At 43.4% G+C, this 14,023-nt stretch overlaps 1 protein-coding gene across 2 annotated transcripts in view; it reads left to right on the forward strand.

The window, feature by feature from the left end:
* SRGAP1 (SLIT-ROBO Rho GTPase activating protein 1) overlaps positions 1 to 14,023 on the forward strand; it is a 252,847-nt gene that overhangs the window by 186,654 nt on the left and 52,170 nt on the right. For both annotated transcript variants that reach the window (XM_045033003.1, XM_045033011.1), the window contains exons 7-10: positions 4,120 to 4,341; positions 5,449 to 5,550; positions 8,758 to 8,955; positions 9,069 to 9,153. In XM_045033003.1, the coding sequence (XP_044888938.1) occupies positions 4,120 to 4,341; positions 5,449 to 5,550; positions 8,758 to 8,955; positions 9,069 to 9,153 (607 nt within the window). The remainder of the gene's footprint in view (positions 1 to 4,119; positions 4,342 to 5,448; positions 5,551 to 8,757; positions 8,956 to 9,068; positions 9,154 to 14,023) is intronic.

Genomic DNA, 14,023 nt, shown 5'->3' on the forward strand with positions numbered 1-14,023 from the left:
TGCACTGTGTGCCCACCCCCTCCGACTTTCACTTGGACTTGGCATCACAATCTCCATTTAACAAGTGAGGTTGAAGTTAAGCAGTGGCGTAGCCAGGTTCTAACAGCAGGGGGAACAAACATTAAAAAAAGGTGCCACTCGCCGCGAAGCAGCAAAGAAAAAAAAAAGAAAAAGCCAAGTCTTGCCACCAAAGACTGAAGAACCCGCTGCCGAATTGCCGCCAAAGACCCGGAGCAACTGAAGAACCTGTCACCGAAGTGCCGCTGAAGACCCAGACATGCCGCCCTGCTGGGAAGTGCCCCTGAGTGAGTGTAAAAATTAAAAAGGCGCCACTTTGGGGGAATGTGCTCAGTGGGAGCAGCCGCTCCGCCCCAGCTACGTTACTGAAGTTAAGGTGACACCTTCTCAATTAGGGCATATTAAGTACAGTTCTGCTGCCCTTTATTCATAAAAAAAGCATAACATTTTATTTTACCTGCGTCCAAATCTAAAGTGAACTTTAACCCAAAACAGCCAAAATTGATCACTTTGCAAAGCAGGTCTGATTACTGATCACGTAGGCAAAGCGCTTGTGTCTATGCAAATGCAGTCTGCTCCTGAAGTCTTTTGCACAGTTCCTCAATAGATGCTAGAGGAGAGCTTATTTAGATCATCTGTCCAGCTTCAATGGCTACCCATTAGTTGGCTATGGATCTCTTTAACCACAAGGACTTCTGCTTTCAGTTATTGATGAGTGAATCTCACAGAGGTTCAGAGGTTGAGTTCAGTTTGGATAAATGTCAAAACGTTTTGGTTGCTTATTCAAACTTTCCAGATGTCTTGGCTCTGCAAGCTAGAGTCTGAAAATCTTGAGAGAATGTGCTTTTGTGAGAGATTTGACAATTCCACTCCTAGCAGTGACAGCAGTTTATCTAAAAGTGTCATAATCGTAACGGTTTTGGTTCTAGAAATGGAGGAAGGTTAAAAAATGGTGACTCATATCCTTTCCAAACTGGTTCAGCCATCCCTATTTTTCAGCTGTGGTTGCAAGTCCACTCTGGTGGTAGATTAAACCTTTCATCCTCTCCTTTCTTAGTAGTCTTTGGAATACTGCTTGAGGAGGGAACCTTTCACGGAGTGCAAAAACCTCTGATCTATCCACAACAAATTGTGTTTTGGATTGGGGCATTGTTTGAAAATATATATGTATATTTTAACCCAAGCCTGGGAGTTTCCAAGCTTCATAGAGTTTGTTTGGTTTTGGTTTTGGGGGGAGGGGTTTAGAGTGTCTGGATTTTCTTGTTAAACAAAACTAAGGCAAATTGTCATTCAGTCAAATTTTATTTTTATTCACATATTAATTTTGAAGCACAAATCCAAATTCAAACATTAAACTCCATATACAAATCTACTGTGTAGAAGTCTCTGGTTCAAATTCTGGTCTCATTCTCTTGCTGGCAATAAGAGTGCTGTGAAGTGTTGAAGAGGTTATCCTGCTTCACTTGAGAAACCCTTCAGGTTGATTCAGAAGCAGTACTGATAAGTTTCAAAGATAGTACCAGGCAACCTTATTTACCCAAACAAATGATGATTGTGGTTTTCATTCTTGTGGTTGATTATGATTGCTCAGTGCATTGAGGGATGAATCCTGGCATCCTTGGGACTATCTGAGGCTGAAGGTTGCAACCCCATTTTCACGTGCTTGTAATTGTGATTTCCTCTATAAATCAATAAGTTCTTTCATTAATACAAATCTGAAAGTTCCTATTTTCCTAAATTCAGATTGTAACTGCCTGTAGTTTTAAAACAAGTAACTAACTGGCCACTATAGTAAAATTAGCCATTGCCATTTGTATTTCTTTTTCCTCTCAGTTTAGCCTCCAATGAGTTTTCGCTGGAATTAATACTCATAAAATAAAAACAGCTGGTCTGATCCTCTTTCTTACCATCATTTTTTGTCTGTCTTTTCATCCAAGATAGTGAGTTAAATTAAAAAGCTTAATTAACACAGAACATAGGGAAAAACAGAGAGAGGTAATTCCTTTACAAATAAATGCTAACACCCTTATTTTTTTTAGTCTGGAAACCTTTAAAATATGGATGCGGTTAGATTAAAAAGTTAGGGACTTTGGTTTCAGTAAATGTAACACAAATTTCCAATGTGGAGGGGAAAGGCTATCGTTGGACATGCACTTGACTGAGATTGAAATCCTTCTTTTGTAGACTTAAAATGGTTCATGTACTGTGTTTTGGGTGGCCATTATCCCATCACCAGTAAATGACCTGCAGTAACCTCTAAGGCTGAAAGCTGTTGCTGATCACAGCAGTTTTGTGGTCAGTAATGTGAATGAAACAAACCTTTTTTGTCATAGATTTCAGAGCAGAATTTGATCTCTTAGGACCAGTGATTAGAGTCCTAAACATGGGGCAAGGTGTGAAAGATTTGTTTGTACTGAAGGTAATTTTTACACTCAGCTATGGTAAATAGTTTGGAAATTCTTTGTATAGATAAGACAGAGGGATCAAAGCATAATATTACTTTCCCTACGAGACTATAACAGTTAGAGGGAGGTGTGTATGCATGAATACACAATGGGCTTGATTCGCCCTGCTGGCGTGGGGTGGAATGCAAATTGCCTTTTTGCCCTCCTGCACCATTCTACCTATGGGTTCTGTAAAGGGAAAACAGCTTTAAACTGCAGCTGGGCTCCCAGGGTGACTGAAGACGACTGGGGGATGCACTGAAGTAGCATGTCCCCCAACTGCCCTAGCTATGCACCCTCCCTGACTGGTGCCAACCTCCCTTAAGGCTGTAGTGTATCCCTGGGGACACCTTAGTCAGTGGCTCTCAACCTTTCCAGATTGCTGCACCCCTTTCAGGAGGCTGATTTATCTTGCGTACCCCAAGTTTCACCTCAGTAAAAAACTACTTGCTTACAAAATCAGACATAAAATTACAAATGTGTCACAGCTCACTGTTACTGAGAAATTGCTGATTTTTCTCATTTTTACCTTATATTTATAAAATAAATCAATTGGAATATAAATATTGTACTTACATTTCAGTCTGACACTTAAGCCTGTTTTTCACTTGTGAGCCTTGTGTGAAGCCAGAGCCCCAGGCAGTGTGGCTGAAGCATGTTACTTAGCTTTGTGGGCCCCCTGTGGCATGGAACCCCAGGCAGTTGCCCTGCTTACCGCCCCTTAATGCTGGCCCTGCAATTGTGACACCCCTAAACCCATACCTCAACCCCCCCCCCCCGGGGTCTGCAACCCCCAGGTTGAGAGACACTGACCTTGTTGAATTTAAATTTAGTTGAATACCCCCCTGGAAAACCTCAGAGTACCCCCAGGGGTACACGTACCCCTGGTTGAGAACCACTGCCTAGTAGATACTGGACATTTTGTTCTGCTGCAAACACCTCCTGACAGACGTTCTGAAAGTATAAACCAAGGCAGAATCAAGCTCTTCTTTTCTTTAAAAATAGGTGTTGATGAATAGTGTTTGCTTAGATATAGCTTTAAAATATTAATAAAAGATGGAAAATGCAAATCAATGCATCAAATTTACTCTGTTTTAGAGGAGAATTTTGTTCTGATTTAAACCAAAAAACATCTCAAAGAGAGGAGAGTGCTTTGGGTGTTAATCTAAGCACAGGACTGACAAACAGGAACTCTAGTTTTAATTCTGACTATGCCACTGACTTTATTAGGTTGTCTTGGAGAAGTTATATAAGGCCAGATCAAAAAAAAGTCTGTTTCATACACAGAAATGATATTGAAATACCCATTAGCGTGTGCAAACTCCCATTTTTCTGTGCAACTGTGGCAATTGCACATGTATATCCAGAAACATTCACTCACTCCTGTGTAGAGGCCTCTGACTTCCCTTTCAAAATTGTCCCTTAATCTCTTTGCTTCCATTTTTCCATCTATCAAATGGGAATAATAGCTACTTATCACCTTGACATGGCTGTTGTGAGGTTTAATTAGTTAGTTTGTAAAGTGCTTTGAAGATGAAAAAAAAATACACTGATACTATAAGTTCTAATTGTTGTTATGCAGTTTTTTATGTCATGGCCATTGCAATTTGTCTCTACTTTTTAAATTTGTTTTCTTCTCTCCTTGTTGTGTTGTTAGTGTTCCGATCTTGGATACCATGCAAGTCTGAACAGAGCCCTAAGAACATATCTCTCTGCAGAGTATAACCTTGAAACCTCTAGACATGAGGGCCTAGACATCATTGAGAATGCTGTTGACAGCTTGGAGCCACGAAGCGACAAGCAGAGATTCATGGAGATGTATCCCACTGCCTTTTGTCCGCCAATGAAATTTGAGTTCCAGTCTCATATGGGTGATGAGGTCAGTAGTTAGTGACTTCGTAGAGACAAATAGGGTAAATCCAAACCAATAATTTCTGTTTCTGCACAAAGAAAAACTTCCCTGGTGTGAATTCTGAATTATTTTCTGCAGGATGTGGCTTTTATCCACTTCTACAAAGAATCTAGTTAAAGTGAAATGTAAGCCAGTATTATTTATGCAGACACAAATGGATCAGCAAACAAAACCTTTGGCAGATCTGGAAACATGCTATTCAGAGCTGCTCAAAATAATTCTGATGCAAGAGCACTCCTTTGTTGTTGTGTTTTGTATTACACTATAATGACGTTGGCTCAGATTTCTCTTCGCTTCCAAGATGTGCCCAGCACAGGAACAGAGGCAATAATGGTTTTATATCACCACCACCCAGTGGGGTTTCCCAGTGCAACTTAGAGGGGCCTCAGAGCTGTTTTACACTGCACTTGGAGCATGATATCTGGAGATTGCCAGAATGCAAGTGGTCTCCAACTGTGCCCCTATTTTCCACAACATTAGGGACTGTTGGAGGCATAGAATGCTACTGCATCTGGGGATTTCCCTTCCAAAAGGGAAATCTTGGATGCTCCAGGCTGGAGCACCGCCGGGGAAAAATTGGTGGGTGCTCTATACCCACTGGCAGCTCCCCACCCCGTCCCCTCACCTCCGCCTTCTCCCTGAGGAGGAGGCGAGGAAGAGGCGGGGCTGGGGCACGGATTTGGGGAAGGAGTCCAGTAGGGGCAAGGAGTTGGGGTGGGGACTTTGGGAAAGGGGTTGGAATGGGGAGCAGGGCAGGGGTGGAGTCGGGGTGGGAGGGCGTGAGCCCCCACCGGTGCCAGGAGAAGTTGGCACCTATGCCTGTAGCAGCCAAAAGCCATATTGCAGAGGAACATCAAGGCTGCTGTCTATTTTCGTAGACTATTGTGACTATTTCTACATCTCATAATACATGCAAATCTAAATTTAAAGTATGTATTTTCCAAATCAATTATTTTATTACATTTTTAATAGTTTCAACAGCAAGTCATCTGGCTTTAAAGAGAGTGATAGAAGCCAGCATTGGTGAATTGAAATTTTCTCTGAGTCTAATAGCCATTTTTGATTCTTTGTTAGGTTTGTCAGGTCAGTGCCCAGCAACCGGTACAAGCAGAACTTATGCTCAGGTATCAACAGCTACAGTCACGACTGGCCACGCTCAAAATTGAAAATGAAGAGGTGAGATTTGTCTGAGCTTGTAAAGTGTGATAAACAGCATTTTGGGAGAGGGAGGATTTCTACCATGGGAGGCACGCATCATAGCTCCAGACAGCTCCATGTGGCCCCTCCTGCTTGCCACTTCACCCTTGGCCCCAGCCCAGGCAGGCTGGGGTTGGGGCTAAGGTGGCCGACCTGTGGGTGGGACTTGGAGTGGCTGGGTCCCCCAGGCACTGTGGCCATGCCACCCAGCACTCCGGGGCTGGAGGCACTCGGGTGGCCCAGGGCTGAGGGTGGGGGGGCACTCTGGGCCCCATTGGGGTGAAGAGGGGCGGGGCCTCGGGCGGAAAGGCAGGGCCAGGCCAGGGGCTAGCCTCCCCAAGCCCATGGTTCACCTGCCACCCCTGATTTCCACTGTGTGAAAAACTAAGATACATAATTTAGACCAGTGGTTCTCAACCTGCAGCCCAGTCAGCACAGAGCTGCAGCCCATGTGAGATCCTCAGAAGGCCATACAGGTAGTATTGGATGCGGCCCACAGTGGTAAATATGTTGAGAACCACTGATTTAGACTAAAATGGTTTAAATCTATGCACAATATCAAATATCTATAAACATTTCAGAGGTTAAAAACTGTACCCCAAAGGTGAAATTATACCTTAATACATCTCGAATGTATCACCGTCAGTCAGAGGAGCTGCACAGAAGGTGTACAGTGCAGAATTTGGCCCTACAGATCATTGAGTCACCTGTAGAAATGGATCAAACCAAAAACACCTCCAGGGTTTGGTACAAACATCCATTGTTCTTTTAGTAAAGGCCTGGAATGAAGTCAATAATGAGTCAGTATCAGTTATAAGTGGTTTAAAAATGCTTTCAGTGAGAATTCATTGTGTGTGTGTTTGAGCTTGTATCTATCGATTCCTTTACATTTAGGAGCAGCAAAGAATCCTGTGGCACCTTATAGACTAACAGACGTTTTGCAGCATGAGCTTTCGTGGGTGAATACCCACTTCTTCGGATGCAAGCAGTGAAGAAGTGGGTATTCACCCACGAAAGCTCATGCTGCAAAACGTCTGTTAGTCTATAAGGTGCCACAGGATTCTTTGCTGTTTCTACAGAACCAGACTAACACGGCTACCCCTCTGATACTTTACATTTAGGATTCATTGAAAATATTCTTATTTATGTGGATATTTTTCAGCTTAAAAAATGCATGATGCTCAGTGTTTCAGCTAATGCTTCTCCTTATTTGACCCATATTTTTTAAAGAAACACTTTTGTATTCCAGCCAGTGCATTTATTTTTAAACCAAATGTAGTTCAAGTTACTCACATTTAGGTGGTTGTGGTGGTTTTAAACCAATGGCATTTGTTGAAACTACTGCACTTTCTTTGTAACTGCTCAGTCCACCTTTACTGAAACTAATGTATTTAAGCGAAAACCAGCATGTTTCAACTCTTGGCAATACATGTGCATGTCAGCCAATGAGTCTTTGTTGAAACTTGCATAGTAAATTTCCCCCTTTTCAGTACCTCATAGCTAAGGTCATTGGCAAGCCGCTGCAAGGAATCTCCCATTGCAGCTGTTTGTATGGATTTGTTTTTACACAGAAGAACACAGATTCTAGATTTATTCATGTTCCATACATTTTGGATTTTCAAGTTTTAACATTATTGTTTTATATATTTCTAGATAGATAAAAACTGTTACTTTTATTATCTCCTATAAAATGGAATTTGTCAATTTTGGAGGCAGTTGCTGAGATTCTAAGAAGTATTATTAGCAGAATTACTGAGATCTAATTATTTAATTCCCCCTCTCCTCTCTCTACCATGGTTTTAACAAATGGTTATTCCCCAGAGTGCCAGCTCTGAAGGATGAAGGAATTTTGGCTGAGTTCTATGGCTGCAAAGGCAGAATCTTTGTTATGCTCTTAGCTAGAGCTATTTATACATGGTGATATAGAATGCCTTTCCTGATGATGGCTCACCTAGTAAAAGAAAGTTGCTCTTTCCTTTAAAAAGAATTTAAAAAAACTAAGGGCTCTTCACACCACTCTGGCAGCATGTGGGGGCCTTAAAGTGTGCATAAATTATACTTGCGCCCATTTTAAAGAAGTATAAATGAGAATCTGTTCCTAAAACTAAAAGCCATGGCATTTTCTTATTCTATTCAGACCTTGAAGGCCTGAATCAGAATCCAAATACTTATGTAAACAAACATACCATCGTTTAATAAACTATTTAAATTCAGAAAGTAACTCAGATTCACCATTCCAGAGATGTGGGGGGAAAGCAAGATTAAATTGAGAGAAGATAAGAAAGGGTGTTTGATTGCTCACCACATGAGTGCACAAATATAGGGAGAAGCAAGCAGGAGGCTCATGATAGTAGGCCAGGGCATATGACTGGGGAAGCATTGTTTCACAGAGTCAGATGTGCTTGTGCAAAGGAGGTGTATGTACAAGTGACTTTATGGAGCAAGGGCACAGGTCACCAGCTTCACCTCCAAACATATTCACTACCGAAGAGCTTGATGGTACACACACTATCATCTGGATCTTATCACTTGACTTTTCATTGTGGGGATGCAGTGTATCTCTTGTTCTGTTTCTAGTCATCTATCCACTCTGAATGGCCATACTAGCTACCCAATTCTGCAGCTAGTAGGAGATGCTATGATAGCTGTGTGAACTGTACCTTCTTCCATCTTCTCTTCCTCCATATTGCACCTGTGGGTTATAGACATGATCTTTACAATACATCGAACCCCTTACCAACATATGGTTATTGTTGCACCAGAGTTTCTCATGGCAGCACACAGTGCACTGCCAGCCATGCCATCAGATGTGCTCAATCATATTTTAATCTGGGGAGCCGACAGTTCAGGTTAGAGTACCAGTACTGTTTCTATTCACTACCACTTTTTTTCCTACTTTATTGTTCAGAAGCCAAATTCTGAGGTTGTTACTCGGTCAACAGGAGAACAGCCTGTATTTACTTATAGTAACTTATTAAAGCATAGAGACATACCTAGGAACCAATTATCTCTTTTTTTCTATTCTACACCAGTGTAGAACATGTCACTTGCTATTGTCATACACTGCAGTTCATTCACAAAGCATGTAAGAGTGAATTCATTTCAGTCACTAGTTTCCATTGTAAGCTGCTTCTAGAATTTATGTATCTTCCTTTCTATTCCATAAATTGCACTTATTCACACCAGGTTAAGAAAACGACAGAAGCTACTTTGCAGACAATACAAGACATGGTCACCATTGAGGACTATGACGTGTCAGAATGTTTCCAACACAGTCGCTCTACAGAGTCTGTGAAGTCAACAGTCTCTGAGACGTACATGAGTAAGCCCAGCATTGCAAAAAGAAGAGCTAACCAGCAGGAGACTGAGCAGTTCTATTTCATGGTATGTTGGTTGCTTCTTCAGCCATGTGATCTGGTCCAAACACCTGTAGTAAGTGTTTTCAAAAGGAATTGAAGTAACAGATACAATTAATCCATTGATCTTCATCTCTGCAGAAATTCAGAGAATTCCTGGAAGGGAGTAATCTCATCACAAAGCTGCAAGCAAAACATGACTTACTGCACAGGACACTTGGAGAAGGTAAATGATGCAGAAGATACTGAAAAGCAATTCCAGGGCGAACCCACTAAAATATTTAAAGTGTATGCAGTGGAAAATTACAAAGCTCAGAGTCCTAGTACCCAATAAATACAGGCCTGATTTATTTACCAGTCATAATTCAATGCAATGGTTAGAGCCTTTTCCTGCACAAGAGAAAGCTATAAACTGGTTTTGTTTCTTCAACAGATATTAGTTTGTATTTTACAAATATAACAATGTGGACAAATGAATGCATTTGGGAATGAAACTATTGAATGAAACATCTGTGTTCTGATTTGAGAAATAATACAATACTAGGCACATGCTGAATCAAAAGCTGTGCAAGACGTACTGTTTTTGCTTCCTGAATTTTTTTGCAGAGAGAGTTTTGTAAACATGTAAATGGCAACATTCTGTAAGACCCCTATCCTGTAACTGGAGCCACCAGCACAGACTCTCATGCCCCGCAGAGCCCCACTGTGGCTCCACTCCAGGATGGGGACCTGCCCTTGGGGATCTGATTGCAGGATCAGGTGGTCCTCAAAAGAAGAACTAGGGAAGTGTCACCAACTGGCACACTGAAGTACCAGGGAGGGGGAGACAAGCAAATGAACCCATTTACCACAAGACAGCATTAGCGAGTGGGGGCCCAAGAGATGGGAGGAAGCAAGATGTTGGGGAAAGCAGAAATAGTGGAAATTTTGTGATAAAATCTGTTCTCAAAAAAGTTCCACCTGTTCAGTCAGGATGGCAGATCCAGATTTGCATCCAGATCACAGATATCGTTTGAATAAAAATCCAAACTCAGAAGGAATCTAAAATTTTGATAGCATCTGGATCCTGATCACCCCAATCAACCTATGTCTTTTTACAGACAGATCATGTACCTGGGGTTAATATCGGATTTGTTTGTCAAAGTTAAATAGACCGCCATTAAATCAATTATCAAGTGGTCAAGCCAAGCAGAATCATGAGTAGACTGTCCAGGACATGCAGGTGAATGAGAGACAGACACTTGGGATGGAATTAATCGTACGCCACAACCCTATTAATTATACCTTGCGGAGGGGAACTACAATGCCTGCCCTGTGCTCTCACAGGACTTTAACCACAAACCAAAAAATAATTTGGGTACTGCAGTGATAGAGGCCACAGGGCTGGGGATTGTTTCATTCCGCAAAGACTCCAAGTCCCTCTCCTCTGCTGAGAACAAGGTCCAACAGTGAAATCCTGGGTCTTGGTTACCTCTGGGAGCTGGCCCTTTTAGTCTTTATACACACAGGACACCAGCCACGAGTCAGTGGTCATACCAGCATTACATGAATTTTGGAATTCTTCTGCTTTCAACCCAGTTGTGCCTCCAGGAGGCTGCAGGGAAGGTCGAAAAATCCACTGGACCTCATGCCAGTTTGCCCTAATGGGAAAAATTCCTTTCTGATCCCTAGAAACAGGTGACTGGTTAGACCAACAGCATCATAAATGGCACAGCTCCAACTCTACAACAAATGAAGGGGAGGGAGGGGCAGCTAACAGTAGAGTAAGCGACTTTTGAAACACCCAAACTAGCTTAATAGGTGGGGGAAGAGAGGTGCATCCAGCAGCCCGCCATTCAGGTGGGCCCATCTCCCCTGGCCCAGTTAATGACTACGTGGAGGACTAAAGGAGAAGGGAGCAGTGGGACAGCCCCCATTCTGCCATCCTTGTGCTTCGGTCTTCTCTCACTCCCTGCTGTCCCTGCTGTACTGAAGATGGTGAGAGGGTAATTAGAGAAGCTGTCTTTTGAGTATAGATAAATCCTATAACAAGCAGTCTTAAAATTCTTCACTGGTTTCTTTAAACAGATACATGGTCATCCTGAAAAAGGATTCTGTAAAGTCTATTATCCAAAAATTAACTTAAACTTCCACAGTTGTTTGGGAAACTGATTCCTCTCAATTTTATTTATTTATTTGTTTGTTTGTTTGTTTAGAGAAAGAGAGAGAGAGTGTGTTGGTAATTTATCGTTAAACTGTGACATAAATTGATAGTTTATACAGACACAGTTTCTATGAATTTTGGTGGAAAAACAAATTGTGCATAAGTTGTAATGCCAAGTCATGTATTTCTGACTAAACTGAATTTGGAGCCTCTTGAAATGGTACTACATTAATTAAAACTAGATATGGGTACACCTTGTATACATAGAATAGATTGAAAGAGAGAAAAGGAAGCTATTTTGGATGTACCTATTATATGGCTTAGTAGTTAACAGAAACATGTAAAGACTTGAGTTCTCTTTTCCCTTCGCATACATTCATGTAGCATATGATTGCTACCTTCATGACTTTCATTGTCCCACAGAATTGCACTGGAAGTCTCATGTAATACCACCCCCAAATACAGTTCCTTTGTGGGCACATTTGCTGGAAGTGGCAGAGCCCTACCAAAATTAGGACAAAACTCTGAGCAGGTGGCAATGCTTTGTCAGGTTGGGTATGTCCTTAACATCACTACACTGTAAAACTAAGGTTATGTCTACACTAGGAGTGAGGAGTGTGATTCCGTAGCTCACATAGACATACTCATGCTACCTTTCATTGAGCGGGCGCTAAACACAGTGATGTAGCCATGGTGGCACAGACTAGCTGAGCCAAGTATGTATCCATGGGGTTCAGGCAGGTTTTACTGAGCACAGTTAGCCCATGCCACTGCCATGCTACCATAGCTAACCTACTGAGCTAGCACAAATATGACTACTCAAGCTAGGGAATCTCACCCATAACACCTACTGTAGACATAGACTAAAACAAGCTAAACACTGCAAGCAAATGTTACCTGAAGCCAGAAGACACAGCTTTTTAGCTGAGGTGATAGGCTACCAAAGTTAGTTTAGTTGCTAAAGTTCAGTTTTTATTTCAGTATTTATTTATTGTGGTGAACCTGTATCTTCAGATTTGGAAAAATAAATAAGAGATGTTCGTCTTTGAGTGCTTGCTCATGTCCATGCCACGTTAGATGCGTGCGCAGTGCATGCACTATTACTGGAATTTTTTCCTTCAGTGGTATCTGTCGGACCAGCTTTATCACCCTCTGCTGCCGCACGCTTATGCACCGGTATAAAGGGCACTGCCAGCTCCACACCCTCTCTGTTCCTTCTTACCACCTGGGACGGTTACTGGAACAGCTCCTCTTGCTTCGGCAAGGCATTTTTTCCCTCTTAAACTTAGTATGTTAGTGTAGTAGTAGTGTAAATAGTATTTGGGTAGATAGTTAGTCCCCGCCCTTTAGTGTAGAGAGGCTCCCTTTTTCCCTGGGGCCAGGCATGCCCCAGTCCCTGGGCTTCAAGCCTATGCCAGTGAGCGACGTACACTCCAGTTGTCTGAAGCCTCTGGGAGAGACTCGCATACAAGAACGCTGTCACATCTGTTGGGACCTTAAGTCTTGTACGAAGAAAGACCGAGAGGATAGACTGAGAGCTATCCTAATGGAAGCTGCTCTTAGACCAGCGTCGGAGCCAAGCTGATTGGATTGGGCACCAAGCGCTTCAGTGCGAAGCACCCCTCTGGCACTTCATGTTTCTCAGCACCGTTCTTTATCTCCAGTGCCGAGGAAAAAACATAAGAATCAGCACTCCAAGAGAAGACACTCCCTAGTGTCAAGAAAAGGCAAACAGGAGGAAGGCAGTGGAGTGCAACCCACATCAGGCCACTCCTCCATCCTCAGTCCTATGGCAGCACCATCAACTCTGCCCCAAGAGCAGTTGAGCTCGGTGCAGGAACACGCCCCCTCCCCCCACCCCCGGCTGTGCCAGGAAGTCATTGCTGTGCCAGTGGGATTGCAGTGCCTTCTACCCCAGAGGCCTTTAAAGCAGCCAGGGACTTATTATCTCTCCTGGTGCCACCGACCCCAGTGGGAGAACCGCCTGCTCTGATGAGCATGTGCAGAAGGAGAGCATGGAGCTCCAAGCTTTTTCCCAGCACCAGGGCCCTTGGTACCTTCCAGAGGCAAGCCAGCCCTTCTTTCATCTGTGAGCTCATCCCTGGTCTGGCACCAGTCCCAGCACCCGTGGCACCAACTGGCAGAAGCAAGGGGTACCGCTCCCCTGTGGTTACCTCAAGAGGCCTCCTCTTTGGAATCTAAGGTGGAGTCCTACACCCATCCCAAGAGTCGCCAGCAGTATCCATCCTACATCCCACCGGATCCCGGCGCAGGTCCCCCCACTGGCACCTGGCTGGCAGGGCAGTGGCTGATGCAGTGGCCGTTCTGGAGCCTATGGGGTTTTCCCCCGGTACCGGGGCTGTCATCCCACCAGTCCTGCTCAGGTCTGAGAGGCTGGCTCCTGCACTGCTCCATTTGGCACCAGAATCCGACTCTAGTACCAAGCCTGTTACCGACGTGCAAGATGTGGGCCTGATGGAAGTAATAGGGGCAAAAGAAAAGGAGAAAGCTCTTCATCCAGTACAGGCCTCTTACTTCTCCTCCCTGAGTCTGTCTCGGGTCCGAGCAGGAGAGCCCCTCAGGAGCTTTTAAAGAGAATAGCTGCTAATCTGTGACTAGAGGTTCAGGTGTTCAAAAAATCCATAGCCTCACTGACATTTTGGCTGAAGCAGCGCCATCTAAGTTGGCCCTACCCATCAATGAGGCTGTTATAGGTCCAGTCCGAGCCCTGTGGCAGACCCCATCTTCTCTCCCTCCCACATCAAAGAGGGTAGAGGAGAAATACTATGTGCCAACCAAAGGGTATGAGTACTTATATTCTCACCCTCCTTCTGTGTCTCTAGTCATAACAGCGGCCAATGAGAGGGACAGACAAGGCCAGGCAAGTTCTACCCCCAAACAGAAAGACTTAAAGAGTCTAGATCTGTTTGAAAAAATTTTTATTCAATGAGCA

This window comes from Mauremys mutica, chromosome 1, assembly GCF_020497125.1.
Source record: "Mauremys mutica isolate MM-2020 ecotype Southern chromosome 1, ASM2049712v1, whole genome shotgun sequence".
NCBI classification, from domain to species: Eukaryota; Metazoa; Chordata; order Testudines; family Geoemydidae; genus Mauremys; species Mauremys mutica.